The following is a 24,800-nucleotide window of genomic DNA, read 5'->3' as shown; positions in this document are numbered from 1 at the left end:
CAACCTATATGATGCTAACGACAACAACAAGTGCAAGCAAGGGATACAACACAATAATAGCTTGCACAAAGTAAAGGGAAGAGATAACCATAAGTGGAGCCGGTGGAGACGAGGGCGTGTTACCAAAGTTGCTTCCCTTTGGGGGGGAGTACATCTCCGTTAGAGCGGTGTGGAGGCACAATGCTCCCCAAGAAGCCACTATGTCCACTGTATTCTCCTCACGCCCTCACACAATGCGAGATGACGTGATTCCACTAGTGGTCCCTTGAAGGCAGGGACCAAACCTTTACAAACAAGGTTGGAGCTATCTCCATAACTTGATTGGAGGTTCCCAACGATACCACGGAGCTTCACCACAATGGAATGTGGCTCCGAGGTGACCTCAACCGTCTAGGGTGCTCAAACACCCAAGAGTAACAAGATTCGCAAGGGATTAGTGGGGGGAATCAAATTTCTCTTGGTGGAAATGTAGATCCGGGCCTTCTCAACCAATCCCTAGAAAATCAACAAGTTTGATTGGCTAGGGAGAGAAATCGGGCGAAAATGAGATTTGGAGCAACAATGGAGTTTAGGGGAGAAAGAGGTAGGTCTTCTTGGGGAAGAAGACCCCCTTTTATAGTGGGGGACAAATCCAACCGTTATGCACCTCTCAGACCATAGACAGGATGTACTACCGCTCCCTAAGGTATGCACATGTAGGATCGAAAGTATGTCTAGAGGGGGGGTAATTAGACTACTTGACCAAATAAAAATCTAGCCTTTTCCCAATTTTAAGTCTTGGCAGATTTTAGCAACTTAACACAAGTCAAGCGATCGACTCACATGTAATTCTAAGAGTATAGTAGCGGAATGTAAATCATTGCATATGAAGGTAAAGTGGAGGAGTTTTGTAACGCCCCGGACACACCCGTTGGTGGTCGTTACTCCTGGCGGGATCTAGACTGGCCCCCTCAGATCAATACTAGTCTTTTCTGCGCACTTTTTCCTCACTCGTGCGCACTCAGGAGCAACTTCCCGGTCGGTCACCCGTCCTGAAACTACTCCAAGCTGAGCATGCTTAACTTTGTAGTTCTGTCCGAATGGGCTCCCGGAAAAGAAGGAATTCCTTATTGATATGAGTAGTCTATCATCCCTAATAAGCCAGGCTATCACATACACCCCCACTCAGAGGAACCGACATCCTCGTCGGGCCACAGGAACGTTCCCTCTTGGCACATACGTCTGTGCTTCCAGTCTGGCACATGTGCCATGCTGTGTGCCATGACGGGTCACAAACGTCATGCACAACATGACCGCGCGCCTGTCTGCAAACATCCGTGTAACCGCGAGGGTCGGCTCTGGTACCAACTTGTAACGCCCTGGACACACCCGCTGGTGGTCGTTACTCCTAGCGGTATCTAGACTGGCCCCACAAATCAATACTAGTCTTTTCTGCGCACTTTGTCCTCACTCGTGCGCACCCGGGAGCAACTTCCTGGTCGGTCACCCATCCTGAAACTACTCCAATCTGAGCACGCTTAACTTTGTAGTTTTGTCTGAATGGGCTCCCGAAAAAGAAGGAATTCCTTATTGATATGAGTAGTCTATCATCCCTAATAAGCCAGTCTATCACAACTTTGGAGGGAGCAAACGCAATGTAGACATGGAATTTTTGGCGTGGTTCCGATAGGTGGTGCTATCGTACATCCACATTGATGGAGACTTCAACCCACGAAGGGTAATGGTTGAGCGAGTCCACGGAGGGCACCACCCACAAAGGGTCCACGAAGAAGCGACCTTGTCTATCCCGCCATGGCCATCGCCCACGAAGGACTTGCCTCAATTGGGTATATCTTCACGAAGTAGGCAATCTCCTTGCCCTTACAAACTCCTTGGTTCAACTCCACAATCTTGACGGAGGCTCCCAACTGACACCTAACCAATCTAGGAGACACCACTCTCCAAAATGTAATAGATGGTGTGTTGATGATGATCTCCTTTCTCTTGTGCTTCAAATGATAGTCTCCCCAACACTCAACTCTCTCTCACATATTTGGATATGGTGGAAAGATGATTTGAGTGGAAAGCAACTTGGGAAGGCTACAGATCAAGATTCTTGTGGTCGAATTGGAATGCCGTGGTCTCAACACATGAGTAGGTGGTTCTCTCTCAGAAAATGAATGATGGAAGTGTAGGCACATTCTGATGGCTCTCTCCTCGAATGGAGACTGGGTGGAGGGGTATATATAGCCTCCACACAAAATCTAACCGTTACACACAATTTACCAAACTCAGTGGGACTGAATAGTGAAACTCGGTGAGACCGATATGGTTCAAAATGTGAACGTTAGGCTTTTCGGTGGGACCGACATGATCAACTCGGTGGGACCGATGTGCTAGGGTTAGGGCAAAACTTCATCTCGATGAGACCAATCACATGAACTCAGTGAGACCGATTTCAGTAATAAGCAAACAGAGACTTGGTCAGGCAAACTCGGTGGGATCGATCGCTCATTTCGGTGAGACCGAAATGTTACGAAAAGGAAATAGAGAGTTTGCATTGCCAACTCGGTGGGACCGATTGCTCATCTCGGTTAGACCGAAACATTATGACGGGAAACAGAGAGATTGCAATCCCATCTCGGTGAGACCGAATTGATTAGGGTTTCTGGCAGTGGCTATGTCAAGTGAACTCAGTGGCGCCGGATATATCAAATCGGTGGGGCGAGTTTGACTTTAGCTTTAGGACATATGTGGAAATGAGAAAGTGGTTGAGGGCTTTTGGAGCATATCACTAAGCATTTTGAGCAAGCAAGCCATTAAGCAACATCTCATCCCCTTTTAATAGTATTGACTTTTCCTATGGACTCAATGTGATCTTGGATCACTAAAATGAAAATGTAGAGTCTTGAGCTTTTGCCAATATGTGTCCTTAGCATTTTGAGGGGTCCACATCTCTTAGTCCATGCCATGCCAATCATTGAACTTTCTGAAATGATTACCTTGAAAGAATATTAGTTCAATGAGCTATATGTTGTTAAGAATTACCAAAACCACCCAGGGATTAGTTGCACTTTCAATCTCCCCCTTTTTGATAATTGATGACAACATATAGATCAATGCTTTGACGGCAGTGGAGACCAGCGGCAGGAGGCCGCTGGCGATGAGGAGACGATCCGGAGACCTCGAGTCGGCAGAGCTGGATATGCACGGGCGAACAGTTTCGGAGAAATTTCCAAAATTTGACCCGTGGTATATATATATATATATATATATATATATATATATATATATATATATCCAGACCCTGTCGGTGTGACCGAGTGGAATGACTCGGTGGCACCGAGATGCAGAATCGCAAGCGATTACTGCAACTCAGTGTGACCGAATTGTTCAAATCGGTTGCACCGAGATTGAAACCTAGATCAACTCAATGAACTCGGTTTGGCCGAAAGGAATGAATCGGTCAGGCCGAAATACATAGAAAGGTTTTGGAAGTTTAAGTCTATGACGAATCGGTGGCTCCGAGTGCTCCTCACCCAGAGGGTTCGAATCCAACTTGATCAAACTTTGTGATGTAGCATGAATAGAGTTTGAGACGAGAAAAGCATAGTTAGCTAGAGGGAGGTCTTAGGCATTCTTGTTCATCCATTTGGCAAAAGAAAAGACCAAACAATCAAAGCAACAAATGGATGTCCTCGAATGAGAAAAATATGCACTCAACATGCTCACACAATAAGATGGCAAATGAAATATGTGGCAAAGCATGCACAAACACTCTAGAATCTATCAAGCAATTGGCGATGACTAAGTCATCTATATATGAGTATATTGACTGAGGAGTCAAATGAGAACATTTGATCGTAGGTCATACTCATCATTTAAGCACAAGTGGGGTTACCCCTTTTACATAAAGCATTGTTGTGTTCACACCATTAGAGTTGCTTTAGCTCAATTCTTAGAGCAAAGCTCCCCCTAGATGTGATATCCCCCCTAAGAGGGATGAACTAACATTGGGTTTTGTCGATGATGACTTCATGTAGATGTTGAAGATGTGGATGCTCAATGTTGATGTAGATCATTTGGAGCAATCCGTTGGAGTGGGTTGCACTTTCAATACCTACATGGGTTAGTCCCACAAGGAACAAACAAGGATATCCATAGACATAGAATGAAGTACACACAAGATGATGTCCATGAAAGCATTAGGTTACCTTATCCCTTGACTTACCAACAAGAGGGTTTGTGACTCCTTGAACTAGTGCAAGATGTGAAAGTTGTTTGCACTTGTCCTTGCTAAAAATGAATATGAGTGAAGTGTGTTGGCAGGGTCACCCTCAAGAACTCTCTAGTTCTTCTTCTTGGGGATCCACATCATCTTGATGGGAATCCTTGGAGTTTTATTCGTACTTAATGAAGTAGAACTTGATGTAGTCTTGGGAACCCACTTGACCAAGGCCTTAGGAGCTTCTTCAAATGCATCAATCTCCTCTTAAAGCTTGTCCTTTGCCTTTGAGCTTATGGTCTTGTGGTGGAAGATCATCTTGAGCTTGTGTCCCTTTGAAGGATGTAGGATCATACTTCTCTTGTTGAGGAACAAACTTCGTCTTGGGGTATTGATCTTCTTCCCACTCAACTCCATTGGTATTGAACTTGCGTTCAAAACCAACACCTTGATTCTTCCCGTGCCTTCCTTGCTTGCGTACAATTTCCTCAAATTGCTTACTTCCGGCAAGGCTCTTGTAAACACCTTTCTCTACTTCTCTTCAATAAATTATTTTCTTGCTCAAGTGTAACTTGGCTAAGAGAATCATTAGTGGAATCAAGAGAACTACCAGAAGCAACAATATTGGATTTAGCATGATTATTGTTACTACTAGAAGAAGAATCTTTCTTACTCTTGTTGGTAGATTTTACTTGTGGCATGTAAGTAGACAAGAGTAAACGCTTGGCAATGTAAGAAGAACTTTTCTGACGAAGATCATCATTGATTGATTTTAAGAACCCATGCTCTTGCTCTAGGTTGAGCATTTCAAAGCGTAGCTTCTCATGAGTCTTTAAAAGCTCTCGGTGATATTCTAAGGTAGTTTCATGAGCTAAATTAAGAGTGTTTAGTTCTTTAGTTAGACGCTCAATCTCCTTCTTATCATCATCATTCGTTTTATCTTGATTAGCATGATTAATAGCAAGTTCATCATAGTTTTCATTACTAGAGTTATCAACAAGTAAATCATCATCACCTAGCAAGTCATCTTCATCACTATTGAAATCAACATACTCGGGGTGTGATACCTTTGGGCCTTTAGCCATGAAGCATCTTCCAATTCCTTCATTTGGTGAGTCAAATATGTCATAGGAGTTGGTTGACACAAGTGCTAGACCGGCAACACCTTCATCTTGAGTATATTCGGAGTCGGAGTGATAAATTCTCTCGGAGTGGTGGTCGGAGTCGGAATCGGATACCCATTCACCAACATGAGCTTGATGTCTTCGTTTTGTATAGCTCCTTGATGACTTGTCCTTTCTTTCTGAATCCTTGCTTCTGCGAGAGGTTCTTCGTTCATAACGGTCATCTCTACTCCTTCTCTCCCTTGGAGGTGATTCTTCTCTTTTGCTTCTCCTTTTAGGTGAGTCTTCTCTTTTTTTGTAGGGAGTTGTACACTCATTGGAGTAGTGTCCGGGTCTTCCACAATTGTAGCAATTACGCTCACGACTATAAGATCTTTTGTCATTGTAGGATCTTGACCTGGAACTTCTTTCTTTGCTTCTACTCTTGTAGAACTTGTTGAAGTTCTTCACCATTAAGCTCAATTCTTATTTGAAAGCTTGTTTCTCACTTGATGATGTAGGAGCATCACATGAGGCTTTGTAAGCACCACTAGACTTGTTGTGAAGCTCTTCTTTATCCTTGAGTGACATCTCATGAGCAATAATTCTACCAATGGCTTTCGTTGGCTTGAGATCTTTGTAATTGGGCATCATTTGGATCAAGGTGCACACGGTGTCATATTTTCCATCCAAGACTCTTAGGATCTTCTTGATGATGAATCTATCGGTCATCTCTTCACTTCCTAAGCCGGCAATCTCATTTGTGATGAGAGCAAGCCTAGAGTACATTTCAGCGACACCTTCACCATCCTTCATTTTGAACTTGTCAAGACTTTGAAGCACATCCAATTTGGATTCCTTGACAGAGTCGGTACCTTCGTGCATATCAATCAAAGTATCCCAAATTTCCTTTGCATTCTCAAGACGGTTGATTTTGTTGAATTCTTTGGGGCATAATTCATTGAAGAGGATATCGCAAGCTTGAGCATTGTATTGCAACATCTTCAATTCTTCAGTGGTTGCTTAATGATTCGGTTCCCTTCCATCAAATAATTCACCTTGCAAGCCAATGCACACAATAGCCCAAACGACGAGGTTATGTCCAAGAATATGCATTTTCATCTTATGCTTCCAACTAGAAAAATTAGTACCATCAAAGTAAGGACCTCTACGGTGGTAATTTCCCTCGCTAGACGCCATACTCTCCTAGGTTGTGAAACCAAGGCTATGATCACCAAAGCTATGGAAATCAAGGCAAATGGAGACCAAAGCTCTGATACCACTTGTAGGATCGAAAGTATGTCTAGAGGGGGGTAATTAGACTACTTGACCAAATAAAAATCTAGCCTTTTCCCAATTTTAAGTCTTGGCAGATTTTAGCAACTTAACACAAGTCAAGCAATAAACCTACACATGCAATTCTAAGAGTATAGCAGCGGAATGTAAATCATTGCATATGAAGGTAAAGGGGAGGAGTTTGGAGGGAGCAAACGCAATGTAGACACGGAGATTGTTGGCGTGGTTCCGATAGGTGGTGCTATCGTACATCCACGTTGATGGAGACTTCAACCCACGAAGGGTAACGGTTGCGCGAGTCCACGGAGGGCTCCACCCACAAAGGGTCCACGAAGAAGCAACCTTGCTTATCCCAACATGGCCATCGCCCACGAAGGACTTGCCTCACTTGGGTAGATCTTCACGAAGTAGGTGATCTCCTTGCCCTTACAAAGTCCTTGGTTCAACTCCACAATCTTGACGGAGGCTCCCAAGTGACACCTAACCAATCTAGGTGATACCACTCTCCAAAAGGTAATAGATGGTGTGTGGATGATGAACTCCTTGCTCTTGTGCTTCAAATGATAGTCTCCACAACACTCAACTCTCTCTCACATATTTGGATATGGTGGAAAGATGATTTGAGTGGAAAGTAACTTGGGAAGGCTAGAGATCAAGATTCTTGTGGTCGGATTGGAATGTCCTGGTCTCAACACATGAGTAGGTGGTTCTCTCTCAGAAAATGAATGCTGGAAGTGTAGGCACGTTATGATGGCTCTCTCCTCGAATGGAGATTGGGTGGAGGGGTATATATAGCCTCCACACAAAATCTAACCATTACACACAATTTACCAAACTCGGTGGGACCAAATAGTGAAACTCAGTCAGACCGATATGGTTCAAAGTGTGAACGTTAGGCTTTTCGGTGGGTCCGACATGATCAACTCGGTGGGACCGATGTGCTAGGGTTAGGGCAAAACTTCATCTTGGTGAGACCGATTTCAGTAATAAGCAAATAGAGACTTGGTCAGGCAAACTCGGTGGGACCAATCGCTTATTTCGGTGAGACCGAAACGTTACGAAAAGGAAACAGAGAGTTTGCATTGCCAACTCGGTGGGACCGATCGCTCATCTCGATTAGACCGAAACGTTACGAAGGGAAACAGAGAGTTTGCAATCCCATCTCGGTGAGACCGAGATCGCTATTGGTGAGACCGAATTGATTAGGGTTTCTGGCAGTGGCTATGTCAAGTGAACTCGGTGGCATCGGATATATCAAATCGGTGGGGCCAAGTTTGACTTTAGGTTTAGGACATATGTGGAAATGAGGAAGTGGTTGAGGGCTTTTGGAGCATATCACTAAGCATTTTGAGCAAGCAAGCCATTAAGCAACACCTCATCCCCTTTTAATAGTATTGGCTTTTCCTATGGACTCAATGTGATCTTGGATCACTAAAATGAAAGTGTAGAGTCTTGAGCTTTTGCCAATATGTGTCCTTAGCATTTTGAGGGGTCCACATCTCTTAGTCCATGCCATGCCAATCATTGAACTTTCTGAAATGATTACCTTGAAAGAATATTAGTTTAATGAGCTATATGTTGTTAAGAATTACCAAAACCACCCAGGGATTAGTTGCACTTTCGGCACAGGAGACAGGGAAAAACAGGGGAGAAAACAAAGCATCGGGCAGTGGTAGCCGCGGTAGTAGGAGTGGTACTACCGCCTACAGGCGGCACTACCGCCCTAACTACCGCTGCCACATCCGCCCAATTTACTGGGGACAAACGAGTACCACGGTAGTACCCGAAGGAACCACCGTAGATCTTGACACAAAAAATCGAGGCCCCATCCAAGAACGGTAGTGCGCGTGGTGGTTGCAGCGGTACTACCGCCTATGGGCAGCGGTAGTACCACTGAAGCCAGCGGTACTACCGCTTGTGGCTCTTCTCCCCTCCTTTGATGCAACCGGAGGACAACTCCAAATGAACGGAAATTATTGGTGGGTGCTATATGAGTGTGTACGTGATGATTCCACCCAAACCTTTCTGATGCAGACCCCTCTTGATAGTACGGTATTCCCTACGACTCAAGTCCAACAGAAAAGAAATGCGGGAAAGAAAACTGTCTTCTCTTGAAACTCCGAGGGGCACTAATCGTTTTGTGCCATATGCTTGATATACTAAAAAAGCTCAATGCACACGATTAGTCCGCAAACATGTTGTCATCAATCACCAAAACCACTTAGGGAGAAATATGCCCTAACACCTGTGGCGCGGAGTTTGCATCCACTCTACTACAAAGTAGCAGTAGCACAGGTCAAATAAGGGGCGCCACTACTAAGTTGTTCCCCATAGAGATAACACCATCAGACACAATTGCTAACAAGGAAAATATCAAGGAAATATTACACATCACAAACAATTTTAGTTTTCCTATGTGTGCGGTCCTTCCTGGAATGGCACCTGATTCTCTGTAGCGGGCTATTATGGAACACCCATCCCATCGCACACATTTTGTTAGGGTATGTGATGCTACCCCCGATCGCCAACCCAAAACTCTATGCGATGGGTGGCTTCAATCATGTGCATAGGCCATAGTTGTACTAGTGTAAGTTGTAGATGCCAGTGATTCCTTACATTGTGATTCACAAATAAAAATTAACATAAAATCACTTTATTGTTTTGCAATAGAATTATTCTTGGATTATGCAAATTAAGATATTTAGTATTTTGTGCCTAATGGAGGTGAATTTCATCTGTCAATATTAAAGGCCGTACATCAAAATACCTATTGTTGTGTTCACAAAGAAGCAAGCTAATTGAACATGAACATATTCATATTCCAACTTATTCTTCAATGATGAAAATTAAGCAGAAAAATGATAGCATATAAATACAAATACGTAGATGGTATATACATGACATATGCTAATAAATAACACCGGTAGTTGGACTAGGTTGTAGTATCCCAAAACATTAGAGGGTTTATCTATATATTTTATGAGTTCCTGAAAATCCAGGATAGCCATGAATGACCATACCAAAAATAAGAAAACCAAATATGGTTAGCCATGATAGTCTTAATATAAAAGGACACCAAAGAAGGGAACTCATTACAGCTTGGTCGAAAGATTGGTACGAAGGTATATTTACATTTATTAATCAAATTACATAAGGATTCATCATCTGAAAATCCTATATAATGGTTGTCCACTAGATGAGCAAACTCAAAGAATCACTAGTACGAAGCAAAGAAAATATCCGACCGCAGTTAGCACAATGGCCATTCTCAAGAAGTCAAGCTCGTTGTTTCTTCTTGCCCTTCTTGTTGCACTTTTACTTGTCTCATCCTCCTACTCATCCAGAGATGTTATCAGTATGTAATTCTTATCGTCATCTATAATAGCCTATTTCACATAAAATTTGACATGGATTTTACTCCCTCCGTTCTAAAATAGATGACTCAACCTTATACTATGTTTATACTAAAGTTAGTATAAGGTTGAGTCATCTATTTTGATTGTGATGTTCTTGTGGTGCTTGGAAATTGTGTGATGTGTGAAGGAGGGATGAAGGCGGCGATGCAACCTATGGGAATTCGGTGTTCTCCATTGAGGGGATGTAATTCTCCATCCTGCATGAGTCAGTGTGGCGGTGAGGGGTATTGCCAGCGTCAAGCTAACCGACCCTACTGTTGTTGTCCCACACTAAACAAGACCCCTCAAAAGACAAATTGATATACTTGGATTGCACTCTAATCATCTGAGCACCTCCTTAATGAACTACCCATGCTTCTTTACAAATTCCTCATGTGAGTTACAAATAAAGTTGTAATAGGCAACAAATTTATGTTTGCATATTTGTATCCATGTCAACCGGTTTATCAATACGCCGTCATGCCCCTTAACTAAAATTTGAATCACGTATTGAACCAAACTTAGCTTTTAAACTGCACCATATCTTGGACAATATTTTGGCCGGTTTAACATTCAATAAATCCACCAGACAAGATTAGAATATTGCAGGGTTAGACTGTCGAGTGTCGAACGACATTTTGGGTTCAATTCTACTGACATCAGAAATAACAATTAAGTCGGCCTAAAATGGGACCCTTTTATCATGAATGTTCTTCATATAATTAAAGCAAACAAATTTGATTTTTGGTCATCTCCATCGAAGGTTGTATGCAATCTGGCAGCCAAAATAAGATAAATGTTTCAAAAATCAGGTCCAAATATCACAAGAATATCCGACTATGTAACAACGTAATCTAACCTATATTTGTTATTCATTGGAATATCCATGCCATGGCTTGATGCACAAGACCCGGGAGCTAGGGTGCTCACCTTATTTGGTTCGGTGAGGGGCAAAGAGATGAACGAGTCCCACCTAAGTGACACAATGATTTTACACATGTTTGGGTTGATCTAAAGCGTAAAACCCTACGCCCTGCTTGGTTGGTTTGATGGTTGTGATGAACATTTGTTACAAGGTGTGCTTTACATTACCCGGCCTTGCCGGTACTAGGAAATGCAGTACCATATATGGGGTTTCTTCCTATTCTAACATCCAAACTGTTTTCAGCCCAACCCTGATCTAGATAGCTCAGGCCTCCCTTTATAGTGATAAGGGGTTGCCATAGTAGCTACTGTCAACAACTAAGTGGTTGCCTGGTAGAACTTCCATCGCAGTAAGTCACAGGCATGTGGCGCCTTTGTTGACTTTGGGGCAAGCCATAATGCATGGACTGGCAAACCATAATGCATGGACTGGCAAGCCATAATGCATGTATATATGGTCCTAGACATGTCATACTGTAGAATAACTGTACGCCAGAATGTTCCTACGGTGATTGATCGCAAGCCTAAGCCTACAGAGTTGAAAATCTTAGCCAAAAGAGAATCAAGATTAACTCATTTTCAAGAAAAGAAAAAAGAAGTGTTGCAATTTGATCAACAGTCAAAATATAAGTGTATAATTATGTGTGAGACGCAGCATCAAGGGGTAGAAGTTTCTATTGATAGAAATAACTGAATAACTCACTAGCAAATGATGATTTCTAGCTAAGCCAAGCTTCTGGGACTACTACAGCTTGTTTATCACTGTAAGTTGTGCATCACAGTACAGTTAGATATACACAAATAGTTAGTTTTCTTCACTCATTTCCTTATAAAAAAAACTTGCTAAACAAGGACATGCATGGATGATGAATCTGTAACAAGAAGAGAGCCCATGAAATCTGTTCAATTCCAACAGTCGTCTACACAAGCTATCTCTGTCCTCGCCTGTCATGACAAAATTGGAGGATGAAATGCAACATAATTTAGGCACAGCTCGCAGACAATGAACCTTGTCTATCTAGGCAACTGAAACAAAGGAAAAGAGAGAGAGTGGTTTGAATTTTAATATACCGCTGTAGATGCTCAACATTGTAGAGTCGTAGAACCTGAGCATGAAACTGGTTTCCCAGTCTCTAGTCTGCAATGATTCAGCTCTCTGTAATGCAACAGCCCCCACTGAATTAACTCGTTAAGTAGCATCGGTTAGTTTTCTGGCAGCTTGCACAAATGATGTAGTTCTCCTACAATTTGCACACATTGTTCTTCCTCATTGTTTCTATACTTCCTGCTATGGTTGATCCAGCAGTCCCCACAAATCCGAGTGATGCACAGCTGCAAACAGATTCTTCGACGTATAATAAAATTTCCGGTAGTTGAACTGGATCACAATCCTTGTTCGTGTTTCCTCTGATCTCTGGAAGGAATCCAGACCTTATGCCATGTTCAGCAGCCATAAGCTTCTCGGCAGTCTGCAGAACATCATTTTCCTTCAGGGTGTACAGTTGATATTTCCCATCTTTTGCAATATCTGCGAGATAGGTTTTCGTCCAGTTTGCTCTGGGAAGATCAGTCATGAGGAAAATGTGAACAGAACCACTGTTCTTGTTTGTCTTCATTTCCACCTCAAGAGATTTCAGCTTCTCCTTAAGGGCAGAAAAGGTAGATTTCCAGTGATTCTTAAATTGGCCATCTAACAATCTTAGTTGCGCACAAAGAAAAGGCTCCTTAATCTTGCTCTTAGCAAGCTCCGTCCCTGCAGCCATGATCTCTGGGGCAAAAGGAAGGAACTCAATTTTCTCAAGTAGATTCTGTAATCTATGATCCTTTGGTGATTCATGGATATCAAAATAAGACTCTGATCCCTTGTATGGTGCTGAAAAAAGTGTCCCGAAGGCCAACAAGGTAGCATCCTCAGCTTTATTACCAGGCCCTAAACTCTTGTATATATCTTTACGCCTCCTAACATATGATATCCTCTTCTTCCTTTTTAACTCTTCATCTGGTTGAAACGAATCCAGTGCTCTATCATTATTCTCCTGATATGTCCAGACCGTTGTTCTACAATCATCCTGAACAGGATACACACAACCACTACTTTCACTGCCTTCTAAACCAGACAGCAAAGATCGGCATCTGTCATAGTCACTTGGCAATGATCCACCACCAGAAACAGAACAGCACAACCCAGAAAAGCAAGTTTTCCGCATATCTACACCGCACCATAATGAAACAAACACCCTGAAATCAATTGTCTTAACCAAAGGCTTCAGTGGGGACAGATCAACTATGTCACCCATCGAAACATACCTGAAACGTAAAAGGTGAACATGGAAACCTATTATGAACACAGCAAACTAGAAAAATTATATCACTATTGTGCTAATCAGAAAAGTGAGTACTCTGCCAGTGTAAGTGTGTAACAACCACATTACATCTATATATTCAAACTCCTCTTGGCAGCAATCTCACCGTACTGGAGTCTCCATCAATTACGAAAAAGAATCAGTGTGATTCTAAATCATGAAAATTGCCTAGCATTCTTACATTTTGGTGTTTGCATTGTTAACATTGTAATGAAGCTCTAATATCTCGCAACATGATTGATTTTACTAAAGAATATCGTGATCTTCCAAACAATCAGTAAACCGGGCAGACGCAACGCAGAGAAGGTGTGGTATGGGCTTTACCTCTGCTCCCGGAGGAGCTGCATGGCGTGGTCCCAGACGGCGGCTCGGAGATCGGAGGGTTCGGCGACCCTGAACTTGGGGCAGCTCCCGAGGGCGACGGCGTGGTGGTCGAGCACGGGGGGCACGACGAGGGTGCGGTTGAGCAGCGCGGCCGCCACCGCAGCGTTCCGCAGCTCGCCCACCTGGTTGCTGAACCCGCTGTGCGGCGCGTACCACAGGAACCTCTCTCCCTCCAGCTCCGCCGAGCGCCCACACCTCAGGGTGCCGCCGCCAGTGCCGGGGGCGGAGGCGGAGAAGGGGAGGAGGGAGCGGAGCAGGGAGGAGTAGGCGGAGGAGAGCAGGAGGGATGCCGGAAGGAGGAGGAAAAAGATGGCCACGAGTAGCGGCACGTGCGACCGTGCGCTCCGCCTGCGCCACCGACCGCGGTTCGCCGGCAGGTCCATCTCGCCGGCGGCCACCGGCAGATCGATCGGATCTTACGGTTGCATCCGATACCAAGTGAGTAACCGAGCTAGCTCCTGGGTCCTGGCCCATCTAGTAATTAGTTGGGCTCAAGTGGGCCTGCTCATATCATTTCCACCAGCAACAAAATCGAAACCCCAGAATCCACAGGGCACCGCCGAAGAAAAAAAGGAATCCGCAGGGCCACCGACGAGTGGGACCCCAGAGGTAGTCAAAGGTTAGTATCAGTCAACCTCGCCGGCGACGTGCGGCCGTTTTTCCGCCGGAGTGGGCGCACGTCAGCGATCCATCCGCCGATAAATTTATATATCCTCTTTCTCTCCCTCCCTCTCTCCGGCGAAACGACACTCTGCTCTTGGACTAGGAATAGGAGAGCAAGGGCAGGGAGTGATGGCGATGGGCGCGTCCGTGGACGCGCCGGCCGCCGGCTCCGGCGGGTACAGCGGCCGGGTGACGCCGTTCGTGGTGCTGACCTGCATCGTCGCCGGCAGCGGCGGCATCCTCTTCGGCTACGACCTCGGCATCTCCGGTCCGCCTGTCTTCTTCCCTTCTTTCTAGAGTAGATTGTTAACCCTCTTGGGCTCAACGGGAAAGGAATATGAGAACTGCAAGTTAGAAGCTGGAGTTGGAAGGGATTAAAATGGCATTCATGGCTTTTTTTTTTTTTTTGCGGGTGGCATTCATGGCTTACTTGTGGTGCATTCATGGCTTCAGTGCCTCGTGGTGGTGCAGATTTTCTCTTCCATCATTGGGACACAAAAGCTGATGAGTTCAGGGTGCTTTCCTCTGTTCCATTTTTCGTCAGGTCAAAATGATCTAGGACTAGGCCTTTTAGAGGGATTATAGAAAAGGAAAGGAATCATGCGTTTAGTCCATCATTGGGCAATGGATTCGGTCAACATTACGCGATGAACTTTAGTTCTGCGTATGCATTCTTCCAAATTCCCTGAAACTGAATGCATGCGGTTCTGAATTTTTCCAGGTGGTGTCACCTCCATGGACTCATTTCTGAAGACGTTCTTCCCGGAGGTGTACCGCCACAAGCAGGACAGCAACGTCAGCAACTACTGCCAGTTCGACAGCGAGCTCCTCACCGTCTTCACCTCCTCCCTCTACATCGCCGGCCTCATCGCAACGCTGTTCGCGTCATCTGTCACGAGGAGGTTTGGCCGCCGCGTGTCCATGCTGATCGGTGGAACCGTCTTCATTGCCGGCTCGGCGTTCGGGGGAGCAGCCGTGAACGTACCCATGCTGCTCCTCAACCGGATCCTACTGGGAATAGGCCTAGGGTTCACTAACCAGGTAACTCTCTCTGCAACAATTCTACATGTGGCTCAGGAGATTAAAAAAAATCAGTAGCACAGCGAAATATCGTCAGACATGTATACATTTCTTTTGGATAATAGAAAGATCATCCTCCCGGACCCTGCATCAGTTCACAAATCTTGTGCGGCTGTATGGAGCTGGAGAAGCAGTGACACAAGCTTTGTGTACAGACATAAGATTCCTGTAGATGTAATTTGTCCCAAACTCCAAGTTGATGACAATGGATAGCTACATGTTTACAATGACAATTTACATGTCTGTCTCCCAAATCCCAAAGAATCGTTGCATTTGACTACACGATAAGCTGTGTTATCTTGTAGCAAGTGCATGTGATGTTTATGGATAATATTTTTCTTTCTCTAAATATACATTGTGAAGTAGACTAAATACCTTACTGTGGTTACTGTTACTTATTTTTCTTCCAGTCGATCCCATTGTACCTGTCGGAAATGGCGCCGCCGCAGTACCGCGGTGCGATCAACAATGGGTTCGAGCTCAGCATCAGCATCGGCATTCTCATTGCAAACATCCTCAACTACTGCGTGGTGAAACTCACAGCAGGGTGGGGCTGGAGGATATCCCTATCCATGGCCGCAGTCCCTGCTGCATTCCTGACCATCGGTGCAATCTTCCTCCCCGAGACGCCAAGCTTCATAATCCAGCGGGACGGCGACACCGACAAGGCTAGAGCCCTGCTCCAGAAGCTGCGTGGAACCACCTCAGTGCAGAATGAGCTGGATGACTTGGTCTCTGCTAGCAACCTCTCGAGGGCAGCAAAATATCCATTCAGAAACATATTCAAGAGGAAGTACAGGCCACAGCTCGCCATGGTACTGCTGATCCCTTTCTTCAACCAGCTCACCGGGATCAATGTGATGAACTTTTATGCCCCAGTGATGTTCCGGACAATCGGCCTCAAGGAGAGCGCCTCCCTCCTATCATCCGTCGTCACACGTCTCTGCGCAACATTTGCTAACATCGTAGCGATGTTGGTGGTCGACAGGTTTGGGCGCAGGAAGCTCTTCCTCGTAGGTGGTATCCAGATGATCTTGTCACAGCTCGCTGTCGGCGCCATCCTAGCCGCAAAGTTCAAGGACGATGGGTTGATGGATAAGGACTATGCTTTCCTTGTGTTGATCACCATGTGCGTGTTTGTGGCAGGCTTTGCATGGTCATGGGGACCTCTCACATTCCTCGTCCCGACCGAGATCTGCCCACTGGAGATTAGATCAGCAGGGCAGAGCATTGTGGTCGCCGTGGTCTTCTTGATGACGTTTGTGATCGGCCAGACATTTCTGGCCGTCCTCTGCCGCATCAAGTCAGGGACGTTCTTCGTTTTTGCCGCGTGGATTTGCGTGATGACGCTAGTGGTCTATCTGTTCTTGCCAGAGACAAAGAAGCTTCCGATGGAGCAGATGGAGCAGGTCTGGAGGAGGCATTGGTTCTGGAAGAAGATTGTTGGGGAGGAAGAGGATAAGGAAGAGGAGGAAAAGGATTAAAGGAGAGGCGAGAAAGGAAAATCAACTCCCGAGCTCCTAGCGACTTCTGAACTTGAATGTATTTCCATCAGACCTGCAAGGGAAAACATAGTACAGGATTTTGATTAGCAGATAAGTTTGTAAGTATGGTTGCATCTAATTGTGTTGCCTGACAGGCCTGCAGCAGCTGCTGCCAGTTCCTACATATGGCCATTTCAAACGGTGGAAGTATTGATATGAAGTAACTTTGAATTTCAGAGAAAAAAAATATATAAGTGAACAGTCTCTCAGAGGGGCTGGATTCTCTGATTATGCATTATGACTTTTGCTAAAGATGTAAAAGTGACAGGTCCTTGGATGGCCAAACAATGCATTCGTGCACAGCCCAACAGCTTTGGAAATATGTCGATATATCTGAAAGGGACTGGCCACTAGCCACAACTGTCTGTCACCAACCACACTTGGAACACTTGGTGCATAATGGAGGTGAGTGCAAATGCAGAATCAGGATTGAAAGGTACAGTCCCAGGGAATATCCCAGATATAGCATCTGTCCCGAAGGAGAATCCAATAATCCGTTTGTTCTTGCCACAAATACATTAAACCATATAGACACATGCCAACCAAATAAGAATAAAATCATGCAGCACTCGTTGGTAAAATATTTAGCATGGCTTCTTTCAACCATAAGGTCTTGAGTGACTGGATGGCCAGCTCCAAATTTCCAGTATCCGGACAAAATCTGAAGACATTGATTCATCATTCAGTAATGAACATTGTATTGAACAGAATGAGCAGAGCTCACTTCAAAGGTCCAATAACTGACTGATATTTCTTTTTCTTATATAAGAGTTTGCAGTACAACCCTGGAGATCAGCACTAACATTAATGATCCTGTCAACATGCACTGGCATATCATGTACCATACAAACAACAGATGCATCCATACATAACATGTACCATACAAACAACAGATGCATCCATACATAACATAACTTACAACACAGGGTACATTGGACAGACTACAGACCACAGTTAATCTTAAAAAGAAAAGAAAAGGAAAAGAGGCAAAGCTTATTTTTGCCAGGGCTCATCTAAGTGCAGTTTGTGTGCTGAGGGGGCTCACGCCTGAGCCCTCGTTGGGAGATTCGCCTGGAAAGCCGATTGTCTATTTTGACCTCCTACCATTTTTAAGGAAAGAGAGGTAGATACTGTATCTTGCTTGGGATCCCCTATGCTTAGCTTCGACATGCCCACCAGTTCATCAACATTGATTGGACTCTTTGAATGAACCGGAACAGGCTTAACAATCTCATGTGTTCCTTGTCCAAGATCATCTCCATCATTCTGATTTTGCCAGAAAGGAACTGAGAATTGCAAGAATGGTGAGAAATATGCTGGAACTAGCACCGGATAGCTCGACTGCAAATTCTCAGGCATGATAGCAGAAGCTGAAGAACTCTCTGCAATGACAGAAGTATCTGACTCCATAGATTCTACCTCCTCCTCCTCCATGGGTGGAGGTAATGGTGGGTGATTTAATATCTGGGCCTCAGGTTCTTGATTACCAGGTAGGGGTGGCAGGTCTGACTGTAAAATACACAAGATACCGTTCAGTTCTGAGTTATATACAAAGTGCAAAGTAATATCTTCCTAATGAAATGCGAGATGAGAAGTGCACAACTGTCCATGCAACACTACACAATCTGTTCAAAAAGATAGATTTCTAGCATGAGGAACTAAGGTAGTGATATTGTAACTACCACGACAGAAACGAGTAATCCCCTTGCGGTACTACATAAACAGAATCAGGTCAAGTTATGCCACACAGGTGTAATAATTAATCATAAGATGTAGCAACCTACCTCATCAGGCACCAAGTCAAAGAGGCTAGACCTTCTCTTCCTTCTGCTCATATTGGCTTGGCGTATAAAATATTTCTGAGCATGGCTTGCTACTTGAGTAGGTGTTCTTGAGACCACAAAATTACGAGAGATTCCTCGCCAATCACCCTTTCCAAGCTTTTGCAGTCCAAGCAAAAACCTCCGATGTTCTTCTTCAGTCCAAGGAACCCCTGCCAAAAAGCCATCTTAATCAGGAGCATGGCACATAAAACGTTGCACACAGCCATGCAGGAAGGGCTTATCATCTCAAGATATACAGAAACTGATAAAACAGACGACTTACAACCAGAAGCACAAGAAGAAACAGTACACTGTTATTGTGTATTTGTGTTAAATGGAACATTTTAAGGAGTGTATTATCACCACATTAAAATTGCACAAAAAAACACCTCTGGTGGAACATGAAACTAGAAGAGGCTAGTGAACATAACTGGTAAATTCATCACCGCGTCAGTAGAGTACTGACAAACGTAAAATGTCCTTAAATGAAACAATGAAGCCAGACAAAAAAGGGTGTGCGACAAATGTCAAGTTTTTCCTATCCCTGGACAAGCTATATAGCACGTCAAGAAGACAACACTACAAAATTACAATCAAATTTTCTAGCTTGGATAGATAACAACAAACAGGCAAAGGGCAACTAAATCTACATTCTGTCGTTACCCTCTATTGGTTATAATCCCAAATTGGAGAGCGCCATAAATAAAAATATGTTTTGCTTTGAAGAATTTCCAGCTGTAGCTTGACTTGAAAATTAAAACCCCAACCTTGATAACCGAGATTAAATATACAAAGACACTAATCACTGGTCATCACCAACTCAGGGATTGTGAGAAGAAACTAGCAGTAATAAAAAACAATGAAGACGGTCAATCTTTGGCATGTGTACATCAAATATTCACTGGTATTAACTAATTAATCTTAATTAACATCTTTCCTTGCAGAATGTAGCTGTGCAGGCAACTAAAAATGCTTTATATAAATATCGATTGCATCATAATGCAGTACCACATTTATACCAAAGGTGAGACTTTACGTTATGTGTTAGTTCGTCAGCTCAGCGTCTTACGTGGCTCTATACACGCTTCCGGAAGCACAGAGCAAAGCCAAATTTATGATGAATCATCCAAGGAAAAGAAAGCGCTAGGCGTTAATTGTGCGGTTTGCCACGGCCTAGCGTTTATCTCACCTAGGTGCACTTAAGCGCACACGTAGCATGATTAAGCGCTAGGTGTTATATTGTCGCCTAGCGCCTTCGCGCGCTTTTTTCCACTGGAATCACCTATGATCGCCGCTCTTGATAATCCGTAGTCCCTGCTAAACGAATCCATACCTGAGCTTCTAAAAACATCTGTCATAAGTCATGATCCAATCAAACAACATCCACAGTGTATACACCATCCTTGCACCGATTTAATATTGGGGGCTGATTATTAGCTCAAGAATCAAGTTATCCAAGTCTACAGTGCTGGAAAATACCATTGCAGCTTCTCCCAACTGGATTTTTGAAAGCTAACAGTACCGTCGCAATCAATAATTGGACAGGGCAGCACACGCAAAAAGAATTATACACGGGCATGAAAAAACAATTGGAGCTGAGAGGATCTAATCTACCATGTGAGGTTTTGCGTCGGCTGAGGAACTGAGCCACAAAGTAGACGTCTTTAGAGGAGGGACGGAGAGAGAGATTAGCAGGCCACCTTTCTTGCGCTCGCGGTTGGCGGATGATGATCCCTGCACGAAGTCGTCGGAGGCGTAGCCCTCTGCGGCGGCGTCGTGGCCGACGTCAGCGGGGGATGCGCCGCCGCCGCCGCTGGTGGATCCCCCGAGCAGGGAGAGGTTCCCCATGCTGGCGCTCTTGCGGATGGATCCATCAGTGAGGCGTACCCCGAAGATCTTGACCCCGCGGTTGGGGCACGTCCGCGAGTTGTGGCCGTTGTGGCTGCAGTGCGAGCACCGCCTCGTCATCCCCGGAGCCGCCAGCGCACCCGCCGGTGTTGGAACCAGGCGGCCGCGCGCGCCGGAAGGGGGGGAGGAGAGGTGGGCTGGGAGGAGAAGCGAAGTGTGGTGGTGATGAGAGCAGAGGAGACGGGAGGGGAGGGGATTGACTGTGGAGTGGTGATTGGTTGCGGTGGTCGGGGCCGGGGAAGGGAAGGAAGGGAGGGAGCTCCGCGCGTGTGGCCGTCCACGTGGCGGATATTCCCGCAAGGATATTACGTGGGTGGGTGGGCAAGAGCGGCGAGCGAGAGGCTTGTGGGTCACACCTTTTTCTTTCTTTGGACACGGTTGCTTGCGGTCGCCTCCTTTCGTTTTCGCCGTTGGATCGTCGGATCTCCCATTCCTGTTCGTCGAAAGCGCGAGCAGCTAGCTAATTAATGCTTCTCGTCCAGATTTACAACCAGGGGCTTCAGGGCATCTCCTCTACCCTCAAACGGTATCCGTCCAGACGCAGCTGTCCGGACTCCGCAAGCCATTCAACGCTGACCTCATCGATTCACTGAGTAGTCCGAATCATAATTTTTTTCGCAAAGTCGAAACAAATTGGGGACTTTATCGGAGTCCGAGCATGAGCCGCGTAGGACTCCGACACCCCCGACTCACCAGAAACTGAGGCAGAGCCCGCGCTTTATAGCTGTCTGCACTGTTTTCATGGTACAATCCCTCACTCACTTCTTTTGTCTTGTCACTCTCCACCAAATTCTCGCCCTTTACCCCACTCTCTTCTTCCCTCCCGCCGTTGACCCATGGACCCGGAGGAGCCCCTGCCGAAGACGGAGGTGATGGAGGATCCGAGCATCACGCTCGACAGGAAGATCAACTCGGCGACACGGCAAAAAAGTTGTGTCAAAGCCAAGGCAGCAAAGGAGGAAAAACTCAAGAAGCAGAAGGTCGGTGGAGAGTGTGCTGGTGGCAGACGAGGTGGTGGGCGTGCAGGTCGCGGACAAGGTGGAGGTCTGGGCAGCCTGTGAAGAAAATATGCACTAGAGGCAATAATAAAGTTGTTATTTATATTTTCTTATATCATGATAAATGTTTATTATTCATACTAGAATTGTGTTAACCAAAAACTTAGTACATGTGTGAATACATAGACAAAACAAAGTGTCCCTAGTATGCCTCTACTTGACTAGCTCGTTAATGAAGGATGGTTAAGTTTCATAACCATAGACATGTGTTGTCATTTGATGAACGGGATCACATCATTATAGAATGATGTGGTGGACAAGACCCATCCGTTAGCTTAGCATAATGATCGTTAAGTTTTATTGCTATTGCTTTCTTCATGACTTATACATGTTCCTCTGACTATGAGATTATGCAACTCCCGAATACCAGAGGAACACCTTGTGTGCTACCAAACGTCACAACATAACTGGGTGATTATAAAGATGCTCTACAGGTATCTCCGATGGTGTTTGTTGAGTTGACATAGATCGAGCTTAGGATTTGTCACTCCGTGTATCGAAGAGGTATCTCTGGGCCCTCTCGGTAATGCACATCACTATAAGCCTTGCAAGCAATGTGACTAATGAGTTAGTTACGGGATGATGCATTACAAAATGAGTAAAGAGACTTGCCAGTAACGAGATTGAAATAGGTATGATGATACTGACGATTGAATCTTGGGCAAGTAACATACCGATGACAAAGGGAATAACATATGTTGTTATTGCGATTTAACCGATAAAGATCTCCGTAGAATATGTAGGAGCCAATATGAGCATCCAGGTTCCGCTATTGGTTATTGACCGGAGATGTGTCTCGGACTCTCGGTCATGTCTACATAGTTCTCGAACCCGTAGGGTCCGCACGCTTAACGTTCGATGACGATTTGTATTATGAGTTATGTGTTTTGGTGACCGAAGTTTGTTTGGAGTCCCGAATGAGATGACAGACATGACGAGGAGTCTCGAAATGGTCGAGAGATAAAGATTGATATATTGGAAGGTGGTGTTCAGACACCGGAAGGGTTCCGGAGTGTATCGGGTACATACCGGAGTACCAGAGGGGTTACCGGAAAGATATGAGCCATATGGGCCATAGGAGGGAGGCTAACCAGCCCACAAGGGGCTGGTGCGCCCCCCACAAGGGAGGAGGGCGAATTGGAGTAGGGAAGGGGGCGCCAACCCCCTTTCCTTCTCCTACTCCCTCTCCTTTCCCCTTTCCCCCTCCGTGAGAAGGAAAAGAAGGGGGGCGAATCCTACTAGGACTGGGAGTCCTAGTAGGACTCCCCCCTTATGGCGTGCCCCCTAGGGCCAGCCTCCTCCCTCTCCCTCCTTTATATACGTGGGTAGGGCACCCCTTCGAGACACAACAATTGTTCCAAGCCGTGTGCAGCGTCTCTCTCCACAGTTTGCTCCTCCGGTCATAGCGTCGTAGTGCTTAGGCAAAGCCCTGCGTGGATCACATCACCATCACCGTCACCATGTCGTAGTGCTGACGAAACTCTCCCTCGACCCTTTGCTGGATCAAGAGTTTGAGGGACGTCATCGAGCTGAACGTGTGCAGAACTCGGAGGTGTTGTACGTTCGGTACTTGATCGGTTGGATCGCGAAGACGTTCGACTACATCAACCGTGTTAACCTAGCGCTTCCGCTTTCGATCTACGAGGGTACGTGGACACACTCTCCCCTCTTGTTGCTATGCATCTCCTGGATAGATCTTGTGTGATCGTAGGATTTTTTTTAAATACTACGTTCCCCAATAGCTTGGGCCACGGGACCTCACCAACCATGCAGATGCCGCCATGGCCAAAACATTACAAGGCCTTGTACTTCTATGCTGCCAAGCAGCTGGGTAGGCAGTCCCCGGCATCCTCCGTCGTGTCGTTCATCGTCGAGGTCAACGTGACATCACTGCTTTTCTTGGAGTTTTCATCTCCGTCGATTATCTGGACGTGGAGCATATGGGTGCTCGCACGCTGTTCGCTGGTATGCCTAAAGCGGGATAGTCGGCGTACGACAGCACAGACAAGGAGACGTACGAGAACATCCACGAGGGAGGCGAAGAAGGAGGTGCCTATGAGGATGGGCGGGTGGATGACTCGGAACCCACCCAGTTTGGCACCTACAAACAACCGAGCACGCAGCAGTACACACGGTTTGGCACCAAAACCCAGCTAGGCATGCATCAGGACTACAACCAGCTAGGCGTGGACACGCAACAGCAGGATCGGGCCACCGGACAACAGCATGAGGAGGAGGAGGGTGAGGACAATGATCCGGATGATTTCTGTGGTGATTCAAAGAAGAGGGGCAGAGGAGAAAGCTTCAACATACTGAGGGACGAGCTATTGTGCGATGCATGGTTGGATACTAGTTTGATCCAATCCATGGCATGGAGCAAAAGAACACAACCTTTTGGGCCAACATTCATACTTGGTTCCATGAACACAAGCATTTCGCAGCCTACTGTGACACGGTCATCCGCAACTGTGAATCGAACTCCCTCAACCATCAATGGTACACCATCCAACAGGCCGTGTCGAAGTATTGTGGCCACTTGAGGCAACTCATCGCATGATGAACTAGTGGTGCGCAAAACACCGAGTAGGTAAGTTGTTAATATGTACAACACTTGCCAGATATGCATTGTTGTGTAGATTATTTGTAGCCGGATATGCATAGTTTTGTAGCTGGATATGCATAGTTTTGTAGCCGGATATGTATGCATTGGTGTGTAGATCATTCGTGTCCGGATATGCATAGTTTTATAGATCATCCGTAGCCGGATATGCATAGTTTTGTAGATCATTTGTAGCCAAAAATGCATAGTTTCGTAGATCATTTGTAGCCAGATAAGCATAGTTTGGTAGCAAGATAAGCATACTTGACAATGTTTTATTTTGTAATCTTCTTGTATGTATAGTGTGTTCAAGAAGTTGGAGTAGAAAAACTTCAGCGTCATGCATTGTTGGTTGAAGTTGAATGGACAACCAGAGTGGAACCTATACATTTCCAAAACTGTCGCCCAAGGCACCGAGGAAGAACCGGTGACCCAACTGACCGAACAAATGAACCG

The 24,800-nt window shown here is 45.3% G+C and overlaps 3 protein-coding genes across 6 annotated transcripts; 1 reads left to right on the top strand and 2 right to left on the bottom strand.

Moving 5' to 3' along the window:
• Positions 1-10,093: 10,093 nt before the first annotated feature.
• LOC125513836 (O-fucosyltransferase family protein) lies at positions 10,094-14,160 on the bottom strand. Of its 3 annotated transcripts, none has more exons than XR_015603081.1 (3): positions 13,610-14,160; positions 11,994-13,229; positions 10,094-10,216 (listed from the first exon to the last, which is right to left on the bottom strand). XR_015603081.1 is itself a non-coding variant. In XM_048679048.2 (2 exons), the coding sequence occupies exons 1-2, from the start codon at positions 14,050-14,052 to the stop codon at positions 12,164-12,166; spliced, it is 1,509 nt and encodes a 502-aa protein (XP_048535005.1). In that variant the 5' UTR covers positions 14,053-14,160; the 3' UTR covers positions 11,548-12,163. The 3 variants fall into 3 exon arrangements, 1 of the variants encoding a protein (XP_048535005.1); XR_007286180.2 differs by lacking the exon at positions 10,094-10,216 and adding an exon at positions 11,548-11,867; XM_048679048.2 differs by lacking the exon at positions 10,094-10,216 and having other exon boundaries at positions 11,548-13,229.
• Positions 14,161-14,269: 109 nt separating this feature from the next.
• On the top strand, positions 14,270-17,538 carry LOC125513827 (hexose carrier protein HEX6). Its single transcript, XM_048679039.2, has 3 exons — positions 14,270-14,600; positions 15,054-15,373; positions 15,823-17,538. Exons 1-3 carry the CDS (start codon positions 14,462-14,464, stop codon positions 16,894-16,896), a joined length of 1,533 nt encoding a protein of 510 aa, XP_048534996.1. The 5' UTR covers positions 14,270-14,461; the 3' UTR covers positions 16,897-17,538.
• Positions 17,539-17,686: 148 nt separating this feature from the next.
• Positions 17,687-20,923, bottom strand: LOC125513851 (myb-like transcription factor family protein). Of its 2 annotated transcripts, XR_015603082.1 has the most exons (4): positions 20,480-20,923; positions 18,741-18,949; positions 17,869-18,465; positions 17,687-17,831 (listed from the first exon to the last, which is right to left on the bottom strand). XR_015603082.1 is itself a non-coding variant. In XM_048679061.2 (3 exons), exons 1-3 carry the CDS (start codon positions 20,745-20,747, stop codon positions 17,998-18,000), a joined length of 945 nt encoding a protein of 314 aa, XP_048535018.1. In that variant the 5' UTR covers positions 20,748-20,923; the 3' UTR covers positions 17,687-17,997. The 2 variants fall into 2 exon arrangements, 1 of the variants encoding a protein (XP_048535018.1); XM_048679061.2 differs by having other exon boundaries at positions 17,687-18,465.
• Positions 20,924-24,800: the final 3,877 nt, after the last annotated feature.

Source organism: Triticum urartu, chromosome 1A, assembly GCF_056163025.1.
Source record: "Triticum urartu cultivar PI428250 chromosome 1A, HENAU_Tu73, whole genome shotgun sequence".
Classification (NCBI taxonomy): domain Eukaryota; kingdom Viridiplantae; phylum Streptophyta; class Magnoliopsida; order Poales; family Poaceae; genus Triticum; species Triticum urartu.
This window is presented reverse-complemented; position numbering and strand designations above follow the sequence as displayed.

Bases quoted from the DNA above. Each gene is read 5' to 3' on its own strand.
- LOC125513836 (XM_048679048.2), bottom strand. From the start codon at position 14,052: ATGGACCTGCCGGCGAACCGCGGTCGGTGGCGCAGGCGGAGCGCACGG. The intron at 13,230-13,609 runs GTAAAGCCCATA...TTTACGTTTCAG, and splicing joins CAGCTCCTCCGGGAGCAGAG to GTATGTTTCGATGGGTGACA.
- LOC125513827 (XM_048679039.2), top strand. From the start codon at position 14,462: ATGGCGATGGGCGCGTCCGTGGACGCGCCGGCCGCCGGCTCCGGCGGG. The intron at 14,601-15,053 runs GTCCGCCTGTCT...GAATTTTTCCAG, and splicing joins CTACGACCTCGGCATCTCCG to GTGGTGTCACCTCCATGGAC. The intron at 15,374-15,822 runs GTAACTCTCTCT...TTTTTCTTCCAG, and splicing joins GCCTAGGGTTCACTAACCAG to TCGATCCCATTGTACCTGTC.
- LOC125513851 (XM_048679061.2), bottom strand. From the start codon at position 20,747: ATGACGAGGCGGTGCTCGCACTGCAGCCACAACGGCCACAACTCGCGG. The intron at 18,950-20,479 runs GTGGCCTGCTAA...GCTTTTTGGCAG, and splicing joins CAACCGCGAGCGCAAGAAAG to GGGTTCCTTGGACTGAAGAA. The intron at 18,466-18,740 runs GTAGGTTGCTAC...TGTATTTTACAG, and splicing joins TTGACTTGGTGCCTGATGAG to TCAGACCTGCCACCCCTACC.